We start from the raw sequence: 18,273 nt of genomic DNA, 5'->3' as shown, positions 1-18,273 counted from the left end.
ACAATTATACGAAAAATAAAAATTCGAGTCTGAGGAGGGTAAATTATTTTAAAACTTTATTAAAATCCTAAAAGGTTGCGATGGAAGGTCAAATGTAGCTATTAATATTTTTAGCAGTAGTGTTAAAAACCAGTTTTTTGGCTACAGAAACTTTTTTCTTGTGTCAAGTACCCGCCAAGAATTATGACTTAATATAGTAATTTTTAGATTATTACGCTTGAAATCTTTTTGAAAGTTTGAGACCTGTCGATTAAATTTCTTCATTGTATTTAAAGTATGTCTGCTGTTTTTATTTTGATACCTGTTTTAATTCATCCTGTCGTCAATGTATTGATTTATTGCACCGTGGTCCAATTGTTGAATCCGATAAAAGGCTTAGAGATTGTACTTGATCCCTGATTAATATTATACTATATTGTCGCGTCACATCGATCATCACTGTATTTTAATAAATTAAAATAATAATTATGTTCATCAAATTAAAAAAAAATAAAATTTGCTTAAAAATAATTATACTCACGGCTTTTTTTGTCATATAACGCAGTGGAACGGCGTTCCGGCATCTTTATTGTTTCAAAAGCAATTGTTACTGAATACACATATGTAGCGATTGACAATCTGCGGAACAATTTATTTATTTATTTTTACCTAAATATGACATATTTTTAAATGTAAAGGTTTAACACTAAGTTGGCTAAGGTTAACCTGCGATCACATTAAAAAAAGTTCAAAAAAATAACTGAGACGTCCACAGAAAATATGGAAGTATTGGTGCAAGTTGATGTTTCTGAATCATCTCAACTCAAAATGATTGGTCGGATTCCTAGTCATTAGATCAAAATCGATTTTTGCTCAAAAATTAAATGATTGAACATACACAAAATGACACTTGCCTGCACACCTTGCAGAAATGTTGGAACATTTGGAACTCAAACTACGATGTGAATAAAAATTTCTAAAGAATGGTCTAACAATGAAATCACTTATTTTATAAAATACAGGAAGCTACAATTGAGCTCAGCTTAAAAAAAATCGGTCAAACAGCAGCATGTAAAAATTATTTCTGAAACCGAAAAAAAGAAGATTAAAAACATTTTTTTAAATCTCGATAAAAGAATTGTTTATGTAACAAACACATGCATTAATATTGAGAATCATATGAGTGTTGAAATGAAAAAAATGTATTTAAAAAGAATGCTTACTCGAAAAATATAATCAATCAACAACCATAAGCAAAAATAACACCCCCATTGTGTATGTTTGATGCTGTATCGTAAGTGTTCGAATGAATTCACCGTTTAATTCATTTTTAGACTTGATTGAAATGGAAAACGTAACGACGAAATGAATATTTGAATCCTTACTGCAATGAATTTATTTTAATGAGATAACAAAAGAATATTTAAAAATATATTTAGTTTCGGTAGCATGCGATGGCGCTGCTGTGCTGTTGAGATGTCAAAGCAGAGTGAAAAAATTTCTGACAGAGAAATCCTTCCATTATAGTTTGGCATTGTGCTAATCACAGATTCGAATTATCAGTAAGTGATGTAATAAAGAAAATTTCATGTTTTATACCATGCCATACGTTTCAGAAAAATAATGGAGTTGCATTTATATACAGAACCACCAGGCGTTGAGGTGCAGAAAATTGAAAGAGTTTTAAGAACCCTATCTAGTTTTCGTTCAATTTCTCTTGTGCGTCATTTTGAAGAAGCGATGAATAATCCTACAATATATAAAAATGATAAGTATACTTACGATAGCTGGAAAAAATAACACCTGCAGCCTTTATATTGGATGTGAAGTTGTACATTGCAAATCGAAAAATAAATTTGTAATAATAATATGTAATGTAATATCGGTAATGGTAGCAATAATATTTCTTAAACATGGTGTAATATCGATTTGCAGATAAACTATGGAGCAATATGCAAACGCTCGGTAACAAGGTTAACACTGCGACGGTGACGGCACAATTTTATTGCTTTTGGCGTGGATTTTTGACTTCTGAGAAGTGCGCTTTTCTTCTTCTTTGCGCTCTCCTATTGGTCAAAATTCGGTTTAGATGTGCTTCATTCGATTCCCACTAATGGTAAGTCGTAATACTCTATGTAAACTTGCAGGAAGGATTTACTAACTGTGTGCTGTTGATACAGTGCTAATATATAACTTTAAAACATGCAAAGAAACAGTGATTTAGGAGTGATATTATCCATATTAGCGAATGAATGAGATTCAACAAATTAATAATTAATGAAAAAAATTATACTCTATTTGCGGTAACACAGTCAGTTAGATAGCTATCCATTTCATTATTATTCATAATTGAGAAAGAGATGGCAATTTTGTGTTTACGCTCCTACTATTAGTTACGGTACGATACACGATACGGATATACGCTCGATATACTTTGATTAATTAATAAATATAAAAAATATAGTAATGAGAAATAATTTGCCACTTTTTAATCTTTTAAAATACGCTAATCTGTGGTTTCTCAGATTTCATTCGGCCATGGATTTGTCAGACGAGAATTGGACCAAACTTAGGAAATCACTGTAAACTTTGTATCAAATATATGATGTTTTACAATTTTATTTTACATTTATTCTTCAGTCGCACATTTGTATTTGTTCTTAAAACTTTAGATTTGACATGTCTTAAGTAAAGAAAAAAAATGACAAATTTTGTTTATTTTTTTATGCGCTTTGTAGTATAGGAAAAGCTGCTTTAAATTTTATTTGAATATCATTTCTATAGTAAAAATATTGACAAGAAGTTGGTACCGGCAACTATTTTCTTAAAAAAACCCTGTTTATACCCATTCATTAAAAAAATGCGTTAATTATCGATAGCATATATATAGTTATTCAATATTAAGCGTTTTAACTAGATTCGTATTTCATTGTTAGCATATTATATTGCAATTAAAACTTCACAATTTTAATTACAAATTCCGCACCACGTAAATGAATTTTCCAATAACAGTGTGTACACGTTGCGATGTAATTTTCACACAAAATGGTTGGTTAATTAGGATTTGACTTTATCGGGTTTTATAGAGCCATTAAAATCAATTAAAGGGCACGAAGTTTCACTTTTACCACCGCGAAATATATCAGTGGCGCAAACAAAACAAAGTAAATTTTGATCAAAATTAATTTAATTAAAAACTGTTTACCTTTATTTGAAACGTTTAATGTGAAAGAAAAATATAAAATTTGACATTTCGTCCTTTGAATTTATAATTCACACGCACAAATACTCCAAATTCCTTTGTTATAATCGGACATTTTGTTTAATCAGCGTACGAGTTCGCATACAAACCGTTTACTGCAAACAGAGCTTTTTATAAAGCGCTTGTCGTATGGTTGCCTGAAATATGAAAGCTTTTTTTTTAGGATTGTTTTGTGGAGAAACAGGGGGATATTTGAATTTTCATATTATGTGTATCTTTATTTAATTAATTAAATAAATGGAGAAAAAACAGAGCATATAACATATGGGTTTAGGTAACACAGGTTTTATTTATTTATTTTAAAATTTTATGGTAATTGATAACATTTATTTGCTTTATTATTCTACCCAACAAACTTATAGTCTCGGTGCTTTAGATTATGCAGATGTAGCTGGTGCATATTTGGGGATGATTGGTCATCTTAAGTGACAGGGGCGAACTTGAGTTAAATAGCGAGCTGGTCAGTCTCTGGTAAAATTCTTAATACGAATCCGGTGTCAGCCGGCGATAAAGTATTTATCTCGATGTCTTCAGAATGAGATGGAGATAAATGTATATACAATACTATAATTATAAATTTTAAAATAAAAGAGCTATATTTTTTTGTATTGTTAAAAAATATTACATAATAATCATTTTCTTATGATTCAAATAATAACTTATATACTTTTTTAATATTATATTTAACAAAAGTTGCCAGAAACTTTGCCATTACACTACGTGTTCTCCATTGAGTTTGATAAAAGTCCTCCAGCGATTGCAAACTTCTTTAGAAAAAATGTATTTAAGTAGCGCGAGGAGTCATTAATGTAGTTGAGCGTCTTTCTTTCCATCGTCTTTTGAGACGTAGTAATCTCAAAGAATGGTAAAAAATATATAATGTTATCTACTGCGTCACATAACTCTTGTATCTTCCTACTGATAACATTTATATATATATATTCATTCGCTGATGGATTTTGATTAAGTCAACCATCAATATAGTGAAAATAAACGTATTTGATTTGCAAAATTTGAAGATAGCAAGCGTACATGTGTACGTAGTCGCTTCGTTAGTTTTCGCTATTTGATCTCGTGCGTGTATCCTGAGGTGATGTTCAAACAGAGGCGAGGCGTAAGTCTATGGTCGAAAAAGTTCGTGTAGCGAAGTAGTAGCCCGAGCGTCGATTTATAGTGGAGTCGAGTGTGTACATACATCGTCGTACAAATAAACCGTATACTCAACCCGCACGTTGGAGGGGGTAGTAAGAATGCACCGTGCTTCTCGGCGGCTGCTAAGTTCATGTGCACAGTTCGCAAGACTTCGGACGCGCGTGTGCCGTCTACGCTACATAACAATTGTCACGACTATGTATTGTGTCACTATACATATAAAAACAATTGATATTTGTCTCTTGAATTAACTTAAAATCGTTTTTTTTTGTCAGGGAATTAGTAATTGTAATTAAGATACAGAAGTATTTAATGATTATTCACTTATTTATGTTTTAACCGAAAGTTGTAGGGTGAAATTATTTAAAAACTTTCACGCTAATAATTTGAATCATACGAATATTCGTATAATGTCTGCCACTAATGCACCCGTTGAAACTTTTCTCTTGTGAATAAGTTACGGACGAGCGAAAAAACATAGTTGCAAGTCAAATTATAAAAGTTAATTTTAAGAAATCCTGTCAAGAATTTTATACTTATTTGAAATCAAAACCAAATTTTCTTAAGCAAATTTGTTCTTCAGAATTTTTTTTTGAATGTATGTTTGTATTATTTTTATTATCAAATTGAAAATAATAAAAATATGTTTGAATGCACATACTATAGCCTAAATATATAAATAAATATATGTACCGTTTTGAAGAAAAAAATAAATGGTCACATTAGTCGTGCCGCATGAGTTATAAATATATACGAATGTTTATGTTTATAACGCTTGGTTGTACACTTATAAATGCCACGGTAAAATTCAGGCCAGTAATTGGTCATGCCAGCAAAAGTGTGAGAGCTCTAAATATCCCTCAGGAGGGGCCACGTGTATAAAAGTTAATACAGGGCCCAAAGATAATTTGTATCTAAGGACTCAATTTGACCACACATCAAGAGCTCTTTAATTTAGACTCGCTGAGTTTATTGAGATAATTGAGGATCAAAGAAGCAACCACTTTTCACTTAAAACTCATTAATTTACTGTATCACTAAAAACTTATCTGAATGCGAAATAATTCGCAAAAAATTCTCGAATCTCTATGTTATTAAATTGGAATATAAACTATTGATAGATATATAGTAACGGGCAGCTTTGGTAGTACAAATATATAGTATGCTACCTGTAGATAGGTATAGAAAAATGAGTGATGCGTTCCTATCTATGTATCTCAAAGATCAGAGTATTTTTATATTATATATGATAATTACTCAAAGATCACAGTATTTTATAGGTTTTTATAACATTTTTTCATTAAAATTTATTCAAGGAATAACTTTATAATAAAAAATCCTTTGATTAATTTTAAACGAAAAAATTTGATATGCTATAATTATACCGTTTTATTACAAGATCCGCTAAAGGATTTCATTGACACAATATAAATTGAGAAAGGACATAATGACAGTCTGCTATGTATTTTGTGTAATATTTTATTATCGTAAGCTTCGGCTCAAAATTTTCAGTGTAACATAAAATCCCCTTTCGGTATTTATAAATTTTATTGTTAACGTCGCTTTAATCGTGACATGAAAAGGCTGCTTTTAGAAGAAGGCTAACTTTTTGATATTTTTGATTGCATCGCGAGGGTTGCTTTCAGATAAAATTAAATTATGTGAAATTATATGAACGAACACATTTTTGTAATAATCAACCATTTATTTAATAAAAACATATACACATAATATTTCTATAAATAAAAATAAATTAATACTCTATCTTGTAGATTGCATTTTTTATAATATGAATATATATACAATATAGGTATTTTCTATGTCAATTACAAGCAATAGGAAAATATATTACTTCATCATTATTGCACGTTTTGATAAAATAAAATCGTTGTAGATTGCATTGGGCTTATTTTTTTTTATATTTAATCTAAAATTTAAAGGTCAAGTCGATCGGGATCAATGTGGTCCAGCACACGTCTAATAGTTGATTGTATATCACATTTATATATTTATATTACATATATAAATAAACGGGGTTAACAAAAATATGAATTTTTCTTTAAGCTTTAAACAATAGGGTTTTTTCATCTCACATATAATCTCGTCTCGCTCCTGTGGGATACAAAATATAACGAAAAGTACGCTATAACGGCGGGTATCATATTTTGATTCGACGTATTCCCAAATCGAATTAAGCTTTGCGAGGTATAAATTATTGCTTAATTTTTTGGAAATAAATATGTATTTACAAACGGATTTTTTTAATATACATATGGAATAGAAACATAAATGATTTTACTCTAACAATTCCAAGCACCATTTCAAGCGTGACTTTTTTACACTTCGCTCTAATTTTTTACAATTGCTCGATAGACGGACATATTTACAAGTGACACAAAATTCAGCGACTGTTTTAAAAATAGGGTAACTACAACAAAATTTTGTACCACTTGTATTTACAACAATATTGATAGTTATGTAAAACCGAAAAATAAAGATTAGTCGCATCTCTATATAAATCTTATTTTGACTAAGTTTTCATAAAAGGTTAAATTAGTCTTTGATTGCGGTTTATGAAATTCTTGGTCTTTATAATATTCAATAAATATGCTACAACATGTATACGTTTATTTATATTATTATATTACACGGAAAAATCGAAAGAAACAAATTTACTTGACATCATAGGGCTCGATGATGTCAAATAACTTTATCTTTCCATTTTAAAATATATATATATATATATATATATACATATATACAAGTATATGCACCTATACAGAATACGCGTGACAGTAAACCCTCCCCGTTTATCATTAGTATAAAAAAATAAAAATTCTACTAAGCGTCTCGTTGGAATCTTTTAATTAAGACGACGACCCTGTTTATAACAACCGTTTTATTGAAAATGTCTCACTCCTAGATGCCTTCGCCGTCTCAAAGTACTTCTTCTTCCGCATAATAGTCTTTTGAAGGCATGCCTAAACTCTGGACTGAAGATAGTGTATATGATTGGATTTAAAGTTGAATTGAAATAACCCAACCATAACGAGAAAGACATGAGATAAGGACTGATATAGCAATCGCAAGTCGGTAGAAGAATGGCTAAGATGAAAAAAGGTAGCCAACATATAATGAAAACTCCCGTGATGATAGCTAAAGTCTTCGCAGCCTTTCTCTCTCTTTTTGAGTCAGCTGAATCTTTAGGTTTTCTCTTGATTGGATAGTGTTGGTAGACTTGCGGAGAATATGAACTCATGCAGTCGGCAGTTGGAGGATCTGGTTCTAAACCGTTAGCGAAAGAGTTTTTTTCTGGACTAGTGTTGGTAGACGAGACGTTTGTGAATTGCGTGGTAGTTGTTTCTGAAATAGTCGGAAGAGGTCTTCCTATCACTGCCACCACAGCAGCAGCTATCCCTCCACTACCTCCGGCTGCTGCCAAAACTCCTTGAGCGCCCATGCTGGGACCTGCTGGTCTAGCTCCCTGCGCCTGCTGCCTTCTTCTAATCCTTTTCCTGGCCGTTTGAAAGATCCGCCAATACAACACCAATATCACAAAGAGCGGCAGATAGAACGAGGACACTGTCGCGAATATTTGGTAACCTAAATCTTGACTGACGATGCATTGGAGATCTTCGACTCTCTTGTCCCACTCGGCGTCCTTCCACCCCAACATTGGAGCCACACAAACTAAAAACGACACTGACCACACGATCAGGATCATCACGCCGATCCTTCGAGCTGTCCTATGATGAATGTAGTCTATGTTGGTGACAGCCCAGTACCTTAAAAAAAACAAAACGAAATGTTAAGTATGCATACATATCACTATAACCAGCAATAAAAATTAATAACTTTAACTAAAACTTCTATAACCGTATGCTACCATTAGACAATGTATTGTTTAAACCAAATTTTGCCCAATTGAAGAGCGACAAAAATAATTATCACTTCTCAGAAGTCAAAAATCAACGTCAAAAGCAATAAAATCGTGTTGGCGCCGTTGCAGTGGGAACGCTTGGTAACGAGCGTTCCCACTGCGACGGCGACGACACGATTTTATTGCTTTTGACGTGGATTTTTGACTTTTGAGAAGTGATAATTGTTTTTGCGCTCTTCTGTTGACCAAATTTTGGTTTGAATATACTTTGACCAATACTTTAATTTAATATGAACATATTCGTACAAGCAATTAATATTGAATAAAAATACAATAGATTATTAATTTTTGAAATGTTTTTAATTGCATTTTTTAAATAATATATCATACGTGTAACATTGTTATCAACCTCTGATAAATTTGCAAAAGTATGCCAATATGCTGCATCTCCTAAAAACTAAAACAACACAATAGTATTTTCGTGCGACGTATACGACTTTCTTCTTGTGAGTCGGCTTTAGCACGCGTGATTGTATGTATGTAAAGTTTGGAAGCTGTAGCGTATACTGCTGTAAAGGGAATTGTGTCGTTTTCAAATATTGAGCAATTTAAAATGATCCAAAAACGCATTATATTTTATGCGATAGATATTTACTTTATTTTAAATATAAAATGCCTAAAACATTTTCGCACATTTTTTTTAAACAAAATCGTTTTCTCCACTTCTCCGTCGCCCTTCATAAATCATTTGAGCCCGATCTATGAAGTTTTTACTTGAAGTGCAAAGACTGTAATTGTCTTATTAATTGACAACAGTAAATATATGCTTTTACTGAAAATTGTATAGAAAAGCGCTTTAAGCGCTATATATCAATGGTTTATAATAGTGTTCTTCAGCCTGGTGGTCCACGGACCGGTACTGGTCCGCAACAAATTATTGCTGGTCCGTGCAAACTTTCACCCGATTCGGGGATACAAGATTCGGGGAATCTCCTACTGGTGTGACACAGCCCTGCCAGAAACCAAATGTTGTGCCTGCACTACACTCTCTGGAAGTTGTCCGAATCAAAGTTGCAACTGAAGTCGGTCGAGACCTATGACTTCGAGTAAGCGACCACACTGCCGCAAATTTCATATGCCGTCCGGACGGCGGCCGTGAATGACGTCCGGCGGCTTCTGTCACGTACAGCTAGCATATTTGCGCGCGATCGAAAAATGTGCCAAATAATCGCAATTTTTAAATTGTCATATTATTAAAATTACGCTACTGAACTATTAATTATAAAAGTTTGTGTAGGCACTCACCAATACAATATCAGTGAAAACTTTTCAGTCGTAAATATTCAATTTACGCAAAATCTTTGTCGGCTTTTGCAAAATGCCATAAGCCATAAAAATGATACTTCAGAATACTAACACCACATCTGTGACTATCCTAGAATTTATCGCCATAGATTCTAAATAAGAATTCTTTATGGTGTGACATTTATATAAACCGATCTAGGAAAATACATAAGGATATTATAAATGATTTTTTTTAACAAAATCAAGTACCACTAATTATTTTTTCATTATTTAATTTTATATGAAAAAAATATAATAACGATATCTGTTAGAATAATATAATATCAAAAATATAATTCATCCTTTTTGGTGCCTTAAAATATTCAAAGATGTCTGTAAGAGTCTGTTCAAATCCCCGATGAGCATGTGGTATTATAACTTGATCACGTGACCACGACGCAGCGCTCGACATGCGTGTTGACCATAGGACGCCTACGTGCATACTGAAATTAAACCGAGTTACTCGTTCTATCTCAGTTTGCGAAAAACCATATCATTATCGTCACTTAACACGCGAGAGAGCGAAAGAGGAAGTATCTCACCGCTCACGCTCGAAAGAGCAGCTCCAACTTCGGTTCCATTGACTTCGGCTGTTTGCCGACAATGTTCAGAAGCGCTCGAAGCTGACCAAATCAAATTCTTGGTAGTTTATTCAACTTCATATTTGTGTGAAAAGATTTTTTTATCTATGTTAATAACAAAAACCGAACAGAAGAATCGATTGGGTTTTAGTTCAGCTCTTCGTCTCACGTATAACAAATTTGCTTGCAAAAAAGTAGCAGTAGATATCGCACTAACAAAAAATTGTAATTTTATAGCATTTAAATAAAATTCTATCTAACATTGGTTTTTATTTTGCACTGGTTTATAATATCTTAATTGCATCCGCTTGGCGGCTCGTTTTAAATCCATAATTTGCATAATATAAATAGTTTACTGAAACACTTTTTACAGATGTGGAATAAATCTTGTTAATAAAATCTTGAATAAATTATGTATTATCGTTCAATAACATTCGACTTTAATACAATGAAAATATACATTATTAACTAGTTTATTCAGTATTTTATAACATCGTGATGCTCATCTTTGCTTTATTAAATTTTTATGACGTAAATAAATTTATAAGCAGATTTTATGACTTTCGACTTTAAAATGAAATATTATAAAACATTATCAACCATACAATGTTTATTAAATATTTAAATTTTATTAGTTATTTTCATTACTAAGTAAGTGCGCAAATTAAATATACTTAACATGAAAATTATTCATTCATTAAATAGAGCATTTTTCATTTAAAGTTGTTCTCGCATATGTGCAAACTAGCAAAGTTTATACGAAGTAGTGTAATAATTTATAATGTGTGCTTTCAATCCACAGAAGCCGGTTTCCCTTATCGTTTTCGTTATTTCCCATGGAGCAATAATGTACGCTCGTCGAAGTCCGCAATAATCTGAATTTATGCCGTAGGTCACAAAGCTCGGTCCACCATTCGATAGTTAAGTCTAACTGCCTTTTATTCAACAAAGAATATACCCGCAGGCTATTTGCGAACACTTATAAAAGTGGTCTTTAACCGCAGGGGTCGCTATTAATGTGGGTTTTTTAAAATAATATTTTATATAGAAAAGCTCGAGCCTTTCCCCCTGCTTAAATTGCGTTATTAAAAAAGAGTAAGATTATGACGGTAGTTCGTTATTTATAACATATAATATAACCTCTTTTATACTCTGTTATTCCAGTTATTTTTCCACTTAAAACGTATATTTTGCTTTGAAAAGATCTGATCAAAAAATGTTATACACGATTAAAAAAATATTTATGTGAAATTTTAAATGTGTATGACGTAAAATAAACTAAAAAAATCAGAAGTACGTCAAATTTTTAATGAAAGATATTTTTACCAGCATCTCATAATATTTTTCTCACGTCAAAGAATCCTCTTTAAATAATAAATTTCGTTACGTTGAAAAATACGTATTGTTACGTTGATAATAATTAAAAATAAATAATTCAACGCGAAATCAGGAGATGTATGATAAACTGTCACAGGCAGGCGTGATATTGTTTGTATTATTTATGTGATGGATGTGGAAGAGAAGTTATAGTATATTTTATGGGCTCATAGGTCAAACGACCATCAGCTCCAATAAAACGAAAGCTTTTAAATTAAAAATAAACAGCCACATTGTATGCGTAGTTTGTGTTTGATAATTAAAATTTGTGATGCATCTTGTCACGTTTTGAAATAAATTTTGCGTTAATGCAATGAAAGGATTTAAATTGGCTTGGATGTTATAAAACATTCAATTGAACAACTTATTAATAAACAAATGTTTCTAAGAGGACCACGATGATGTCAAAGATGACATAAGAACATTGTCCTTATTTTATAAAATATATTGTTTTAAGTTAACCTCTAAAAAATATGTATGCCTATATAGATAGATAAACAGAGCATTAAACATTAGCTTATAAACAATACATTTAGGAGAATATGCTAAAAAACATTTTATAATAACATATTATGCTGGATGTTCTTAAATTAAAAATATTCTAAGATATATAATTCCTTATCTAAATAATTTAAATTTTCGGGGAATATTAATACGGAGAAAATTGCCAGTGTAATATAATTTCTAAGAAAATTCTCATTTTATATGATAACAATTATAATTTATTTATTTTATCATAAACCTAATTATTTTGTAATCAAATCTTGCATGCTCATATGTACATATGTTAACTTAAATAAATTACACATTTAAATAAAAAAACAATATACTACACAATTAATTACGTTACGTGTACTTTCAAGCTTAACGTATATTTCATAAGCTTAGGGAGAAAAACATATTTTACAAGCATTTTTATTTCTAAGTTAAATATTTGTATTTTTAAATTGTATTCTTTAAAAGAGCTACATAATTGCTATAAAAATATTTAAAAAAATCTGCCAATGAAAAAGCTCATTTTATCAAAAGTGGTTTGTGTAAATATTTTTAACCGATCCATCTCAAATTAAATCATAAGCAAAACGTTCTGATTGTTGTGTTTTTATCAAATTATGTAAACCAAACATCGCCCGATTGATTGTATAATATAACTTTTTTTAACACTGAGCTTTCGGACGACCGCAGATGGTAAAAATATATAAAGCTTTTGTCAAAAGTTATGGGGAAAAGGCACTGTTATTATTTCCGATGACAAAACATGCGCAATAACATGTAAAAATCGACACGTGTTGATATTTTCTTTCATTAAGCGCGTACCTATTTTAAGAGATTTTTGATAATACATACAAAAATATTTTTATTTTTAAAATACATTCAGAATTATTTTTATACTTTTTTTAAACACAAAGATATACATAAATCTGCTGATTAGAAATGGCGAAATTAATGATTAAAATATTTTTTTATCCTATCGCAAACACTTCGAACTTTTATAAAAAAATCGCGATGAGATGAGTCACTTTGCGAACTGTTGAGTTTTTATTTTACATTCATAAAGAGCACTCAAATATTTATAAACATGTATATAAAAAAAGTTTTCATATCAAATCTGTATAGAATACATTTTTATATCCATAACTTATAATTATATTTTTTGCATACTAACGACTCGAATGAGAAAGTATGCATTTGACAACGTTTTTACTGCGTTTCTAAAGAGATATTGACTCTTTTTTGCTCATTTTAAAATATAAATATATACAATTTCCGTCGTTCTCGCACTACGGCGTAAGTTTGCGTCTGAAAATGACAAGGCACGAAATTGAAGCAAAACTAACATGAAACGGACAAGTTGTAAAATTGAAAAGTCAAATGGTTAACCAAGGCGATAAGATTTTTATTTTTTATGTATTTGAGCAAAATTGCTATAAACGATAAAGCTTTAATTACATTTTGATCTAAAGATCTATGTATGATTTTAAATACTGATGGAGAAAATATAATTTTATTTAGAGTTTAAAAATAATGGTACTAATATATAAAATAACAAGCAATATTCATACATATACTATATTTCTAGCATCTTAAATTATGCCTTTTAAGGTTGTGAACTAAATATAATAGAACTAATGTTTATTTTATGGCACATATATACCAATGTTTGTTAAGATTTAAGTGACAAAAAAATATAATACAAACAATCAGTAGTAGAACGTAGTGACATGATAATGGGTAGTGAATATTTTAATTTTAAATTAACTCATACCAACTTATTGTTGTGAAAAATTCGACGAAAATTGTTCTTAACATTGTCATAAAAAAATCATATAAATTTGATATAAATATATTAAAAAAAAATGTTATAATAAATATATTTTATTTTATTTCTAATTAGAAAACCAAGTCTGAATGCACAAATGGCTCACGAAACAATCCTTAAACATTCGCTATCTCTTCAAGTGCGATAGTTTTGTTTTCCAGCAAAGCATAAGGGTTATGGCTGTGGATTAAAGCCAGGCTATAGCAATTTCCTAGGCCTATCTGAGGCTCAGAATTCCCGTTTTAATGGCGACCGGTCACGAAATCACAGCAATGTCACTAATGGAACGGCTTTATCTACAAGAATTATGCAATCGTCGACTGACAAAAACGATAAATTCAGATTTCGTAAAGGAAACGCCGCCAGACCGGCTCGACATGCCCAAGCAGCATGCCAAGAGATTTTTTAAAAGGAAAGCCGGAAAATGTATTGCTTTTACCGTTTAGTTTGCTAGAAAATGCAATTCTAAGATTTCTGCTTTTTTATTTTTAAACACACTGTAAATGATATGTATTATTAATTATTGTTAAAAATGATCCTATATATCCTATAAATCGTTGTATCTAATCTGCTTAATAACAAAGTTACGTGTAGTATATATATATAATGGAAAATTAATTTAACGAGTTGTCGGTAACCTTTGGTTTAATGAAATTTACGATTAATTTTTAATCCTTATGTTATATAGGAATTTTTGATACAGTAAAGATTTTTAATTGTTACTTTAATATTCATATGAAAAAAACAAGCAAAAGCCAAAAGAATATTATGATACCTGACTTTGTTTAAAGATCACACGCCACACAAAGAGTGATATGAGATGAACGATTTTTACTATTTCGCGTTTGACAAGGAAAACTCGTCAAATAATGAAGATTAAAATAAAATACTAGTGATTTATCAAGTAAACCTAAACGAGTTTTAAATAAATACTAAGCACAGTCAATGCAGCGCCGGCGCACATAGCGAGGGTGCGCGTTACTTACAAAATTGCGAATATTATTAAAAGTAATATATGCATAAAATAAATTTATTTTAATATTATCAAAAGCTCAAATGTTTAAAATTAAAAATATAACATTTTTTGCTTATAATAAATAAAAATGATACGATCAAATAAAAAACAAGGTTCAAATTTCTGTTTTAATGATCATTAACAACGAGGTTATAAATAATGATGCACTTTCAGTAAACTTATCATAGTTTTCAATGACATACATTTATAACAGGTTTATAAAAAATAAATTAAATTATATTGTAACAAATTTGCAGTGTTGCAGAATAGATAAATACCAAGGAAAGATTTAGATAAATATTTAAAATAATTAAATTAGAGATTAAAACAAATTTAATGTATTAGTGTTTATTTATAATATTTAAAGGAACATTTATTAAGGAATAATGATTAACATAAATAGATACATTAAAACGTGCTAATATTAAGTTAAATATAGTTGGTTTTATATCGATGTATAAATAAACAAAACAGCTATACTGTATTTGCGTTAATACAGTCAGTTCGAGAGATATCCATTTCATCATTATTTATATTCGATTTAGGTTTACTATTAGCTCTAAAGCACACGATACTTATTTTTTATTAAAATAATATTGAGTAATCGACACAGCTGATTTTACTTCCAACGAACAATATATTGTACAAACCTTAATCAAGTATTACAATAATTCACATGGGAATCCGTAAAAAAAATAATATTAAAATATTTATACCACCCATAAAATAAACTCTCTCATGGAACGTCACCTGTGTGCTGTTTTGTATACCCACAACAAAATTCATAAATCCAATACACCGGCGTGCTAAAGCAGTGTTTTACATTAATAAGTTTTGGGTCAGTATTGCACTCGAGCGACTAGACATACACTACTACGGTAACTATAATACATATTCATAGACGTAGCGTAGTGTTATACTTAGGGTGGGTATAAAGCGCTAGTTGGCAAAGTAATACGGCTCCCTGTCGTATTATACTCGTACATTCTGGCCTAGGCCTTACTATACCACTGCGTACTTGTACGTACTGTGTATTGTCTGCAGAAGATTATGTCTTGAGCCTGGCAAAACTTTGCAGAGGTACTGAACGCTCGTGGAAATTCGTTAATTAAATCTATGCTTCGTCGGGTTGCACTTGATATCAATTATGCCCCGATAAACTCGTTGGTGATCACTGATGATTCAGTACACATATCGATCTCAATATCCAATAACATTATTTAGTATACTAGCAATACTACCTATGTTATATATAATTTATATTTTCTATCGATCTTCGTCAATAAGATTGAAATTAAAAGGAAACGATTAAAAACTGCTTCCCAAATTGCTTTAGATTTTAATATCTTAAGAAATGGATTTCATTCAATATTGAACTAAATATATAATCAAACATATTCCAGATATCATTATCTGATTAAAGAAGATGATTAGCTAATGGTGTTATGTCAATAGATTTAGCGGAATGTTTCCGTCAACGAACGATTTCTGCGAATTTCAGTCATAGTAGATAGAACCAAAAAACATTTTATTTACAAATGCGTAAAAGTTTTTTTCTGTTGAAAAGAAGCGTTTTATAAGTATAGACGCGGTTTTAAAAATAACTGACGGTTACCTAATAAAAAATAAAATAGCTAGACATATTCGAAAAAAATGATTGCTGACAAACTGATGCAACTCAGTACGAATGCAGTTGTTAAAGTTGGTATTTTAAAAATATATTATCAGACAAAAACAGATATTCTAGTTCCACAACATATCTCAAAAGGGTTGCTCAAGAAGTCTAAGAAATAGTGATCATTGATGTCATCCCAATTTTCTTAGCCCATATACACCAGAACGCTACCAACGCATCCTGATCCTGAACTTGCATCCAGTGGAGTTTGCTCCAAATCAGCACAAACAACATATTCGCAGTCCAGAGAAAGACAGGCGAGTGTAGTTTTTCGATTGTTAAAAAATATATGTATACTTACAAATATTTTAACAGACATATGTCAAGAAGATATGAACGTCGCTAAAGTTTGTGATAATGCGTATTGGATGCTCGACTTCATTATGCGGAGCGCATGTAACTTTACTTTACTATATTATATAAATACATATATAATAAATAAACTATTTTTTTTATATTTACGTTTAATATTTTTATTCGTTTCAATTTTTTTAAATTTCGCAGTAGATATCCGTCAGCACTCTCAGGAGATTAGAGACGCAATTAATTAATTTGCTTTTTAATGTTAAAAAACACGTTAATCAAATGCGAGCGTATCTCATATATGCCCCGCGGTCCATTTTACTTTATTTTTTATCAAAATTACAGATATGTATGAAAATATGGAATATTTATGAAATAAAAAATATATTTTTTATGTTGAGTGAAAAGTATCATATTAATAAATTACTATTTCAAAACAGGACTGTCAAATACACACCAGTTTTGAATTTATATTATTATACATAATATATTATTAATGAAAAATTAAAAAAATAAAATATTTAAAGGTAGTTAAAGTGCAAAAAAATATAATAAAAACCGAATTTACAAACGATGTTCAATAATAAAGTGCTAATTTAGTTAATCATCAAAATTGTGTAATTTGCTTTAGTTTATACCAAATATGTGTAGTCGTATTTATTTTCATATATATACCATATATTCCGCACATAATAATTTTGAATATTAAATTGTATGTAAAAGGTTAGATTAATAAAATTCATTTGATTTTGTTTATAACGAATATATAAAACATGTGAAGTATAAAAAATATATAAGAATTTGAAAATGTCGATGAATAAAATATTAAGGAGTGGTTAGTATACGATGTGTGTTATCTGTGAGTGATGCAGATGTAATTTAATAGGAGAGAAAAAGAATAAGGATGAAAGTGAAGAAGAATAAATTATCAATAGCAATAATCACAATACGGCACTCACTTCTTTTGACACATTATCTAAGTACATTGACCCATAGGGATTTAAATAAAACGATGGAATACAAGCTTTTAGGAAAATTCGTACTGACATTAGAAAATCCCAAGAAGTTTATTAAACCTAACCAAACGTATATAATACACAAGTAAGTATTGCAATATTTAAAAACATAGTTGGGATTCCGTTCGAATAATAAGCCTTCTAATCGATAGTCAAATTTTATTTTTATTGGTATACAAATTTTGTTTTCATTATTTTTAGCTCGCGCGATTATGTTAGGCACGTATATGATGCTACGCGATTATGACAGCGCACTTACGTCGGGGCGCTTTTGCTCTGCGCCTAAAGACAATGTTCGTATGTGTGTATTCTATAGACTCAAAAACTACTAAACCGATTTCGCTGAAAATTTTACAGTTTGTTCCTATT

The 18,273-nt window shown here is 30.3% G+C and overlaps 1 protein-coding gene across 1 annotated transcript in view; it reads right to left on the bottom strand.

Annotated features, from left to right (window-relative positions):
- Positions 1–6,174: 6,174 nt before the first annotated feature.
- Positions 6,175–18,273, bottom strand: part of LOC148226687 (5-hydroxytryptamine receptor-like) — a 198,177-nt gene continuing 186,078 nt past the window's right edge. The window contains exon 4 of the mRNA XM_088203462.1: positions 6,175–8,178. Within this exon, the coding sequence (XP_088059588.1) occupies positions 7,293–8,178 (886 nt within the window). The 3' untranslated portion in view covers positions 6,175–7,292. The remainder of the gene's footprint in view (positions 8,179–18,273) is intronic.

This window comes from Plectrocnemia conspersa, unplaced genomic scaffold (assembly GCF_051122295.1).
Source record: "Plectrocnemia conspersa isolate PC_06_02 unplaced genomic scaffold, ASM5112229v1 ptg000014l, whole genome shotgun sequence".
Classification (NCBI taxonomy): domain Eukaryota; kingdom Metazoa; phylum Arthropoda; class Insecta; order Trichoptera; family Polycentropodidae; genus Plectrocnemia; species Plectrocnemia conspersa.
The sequence above is the reverse complement of the archived record's forward strand: the minus strand, read 5'-3'. Positions and strand labels throughout refer to the sequence as shown.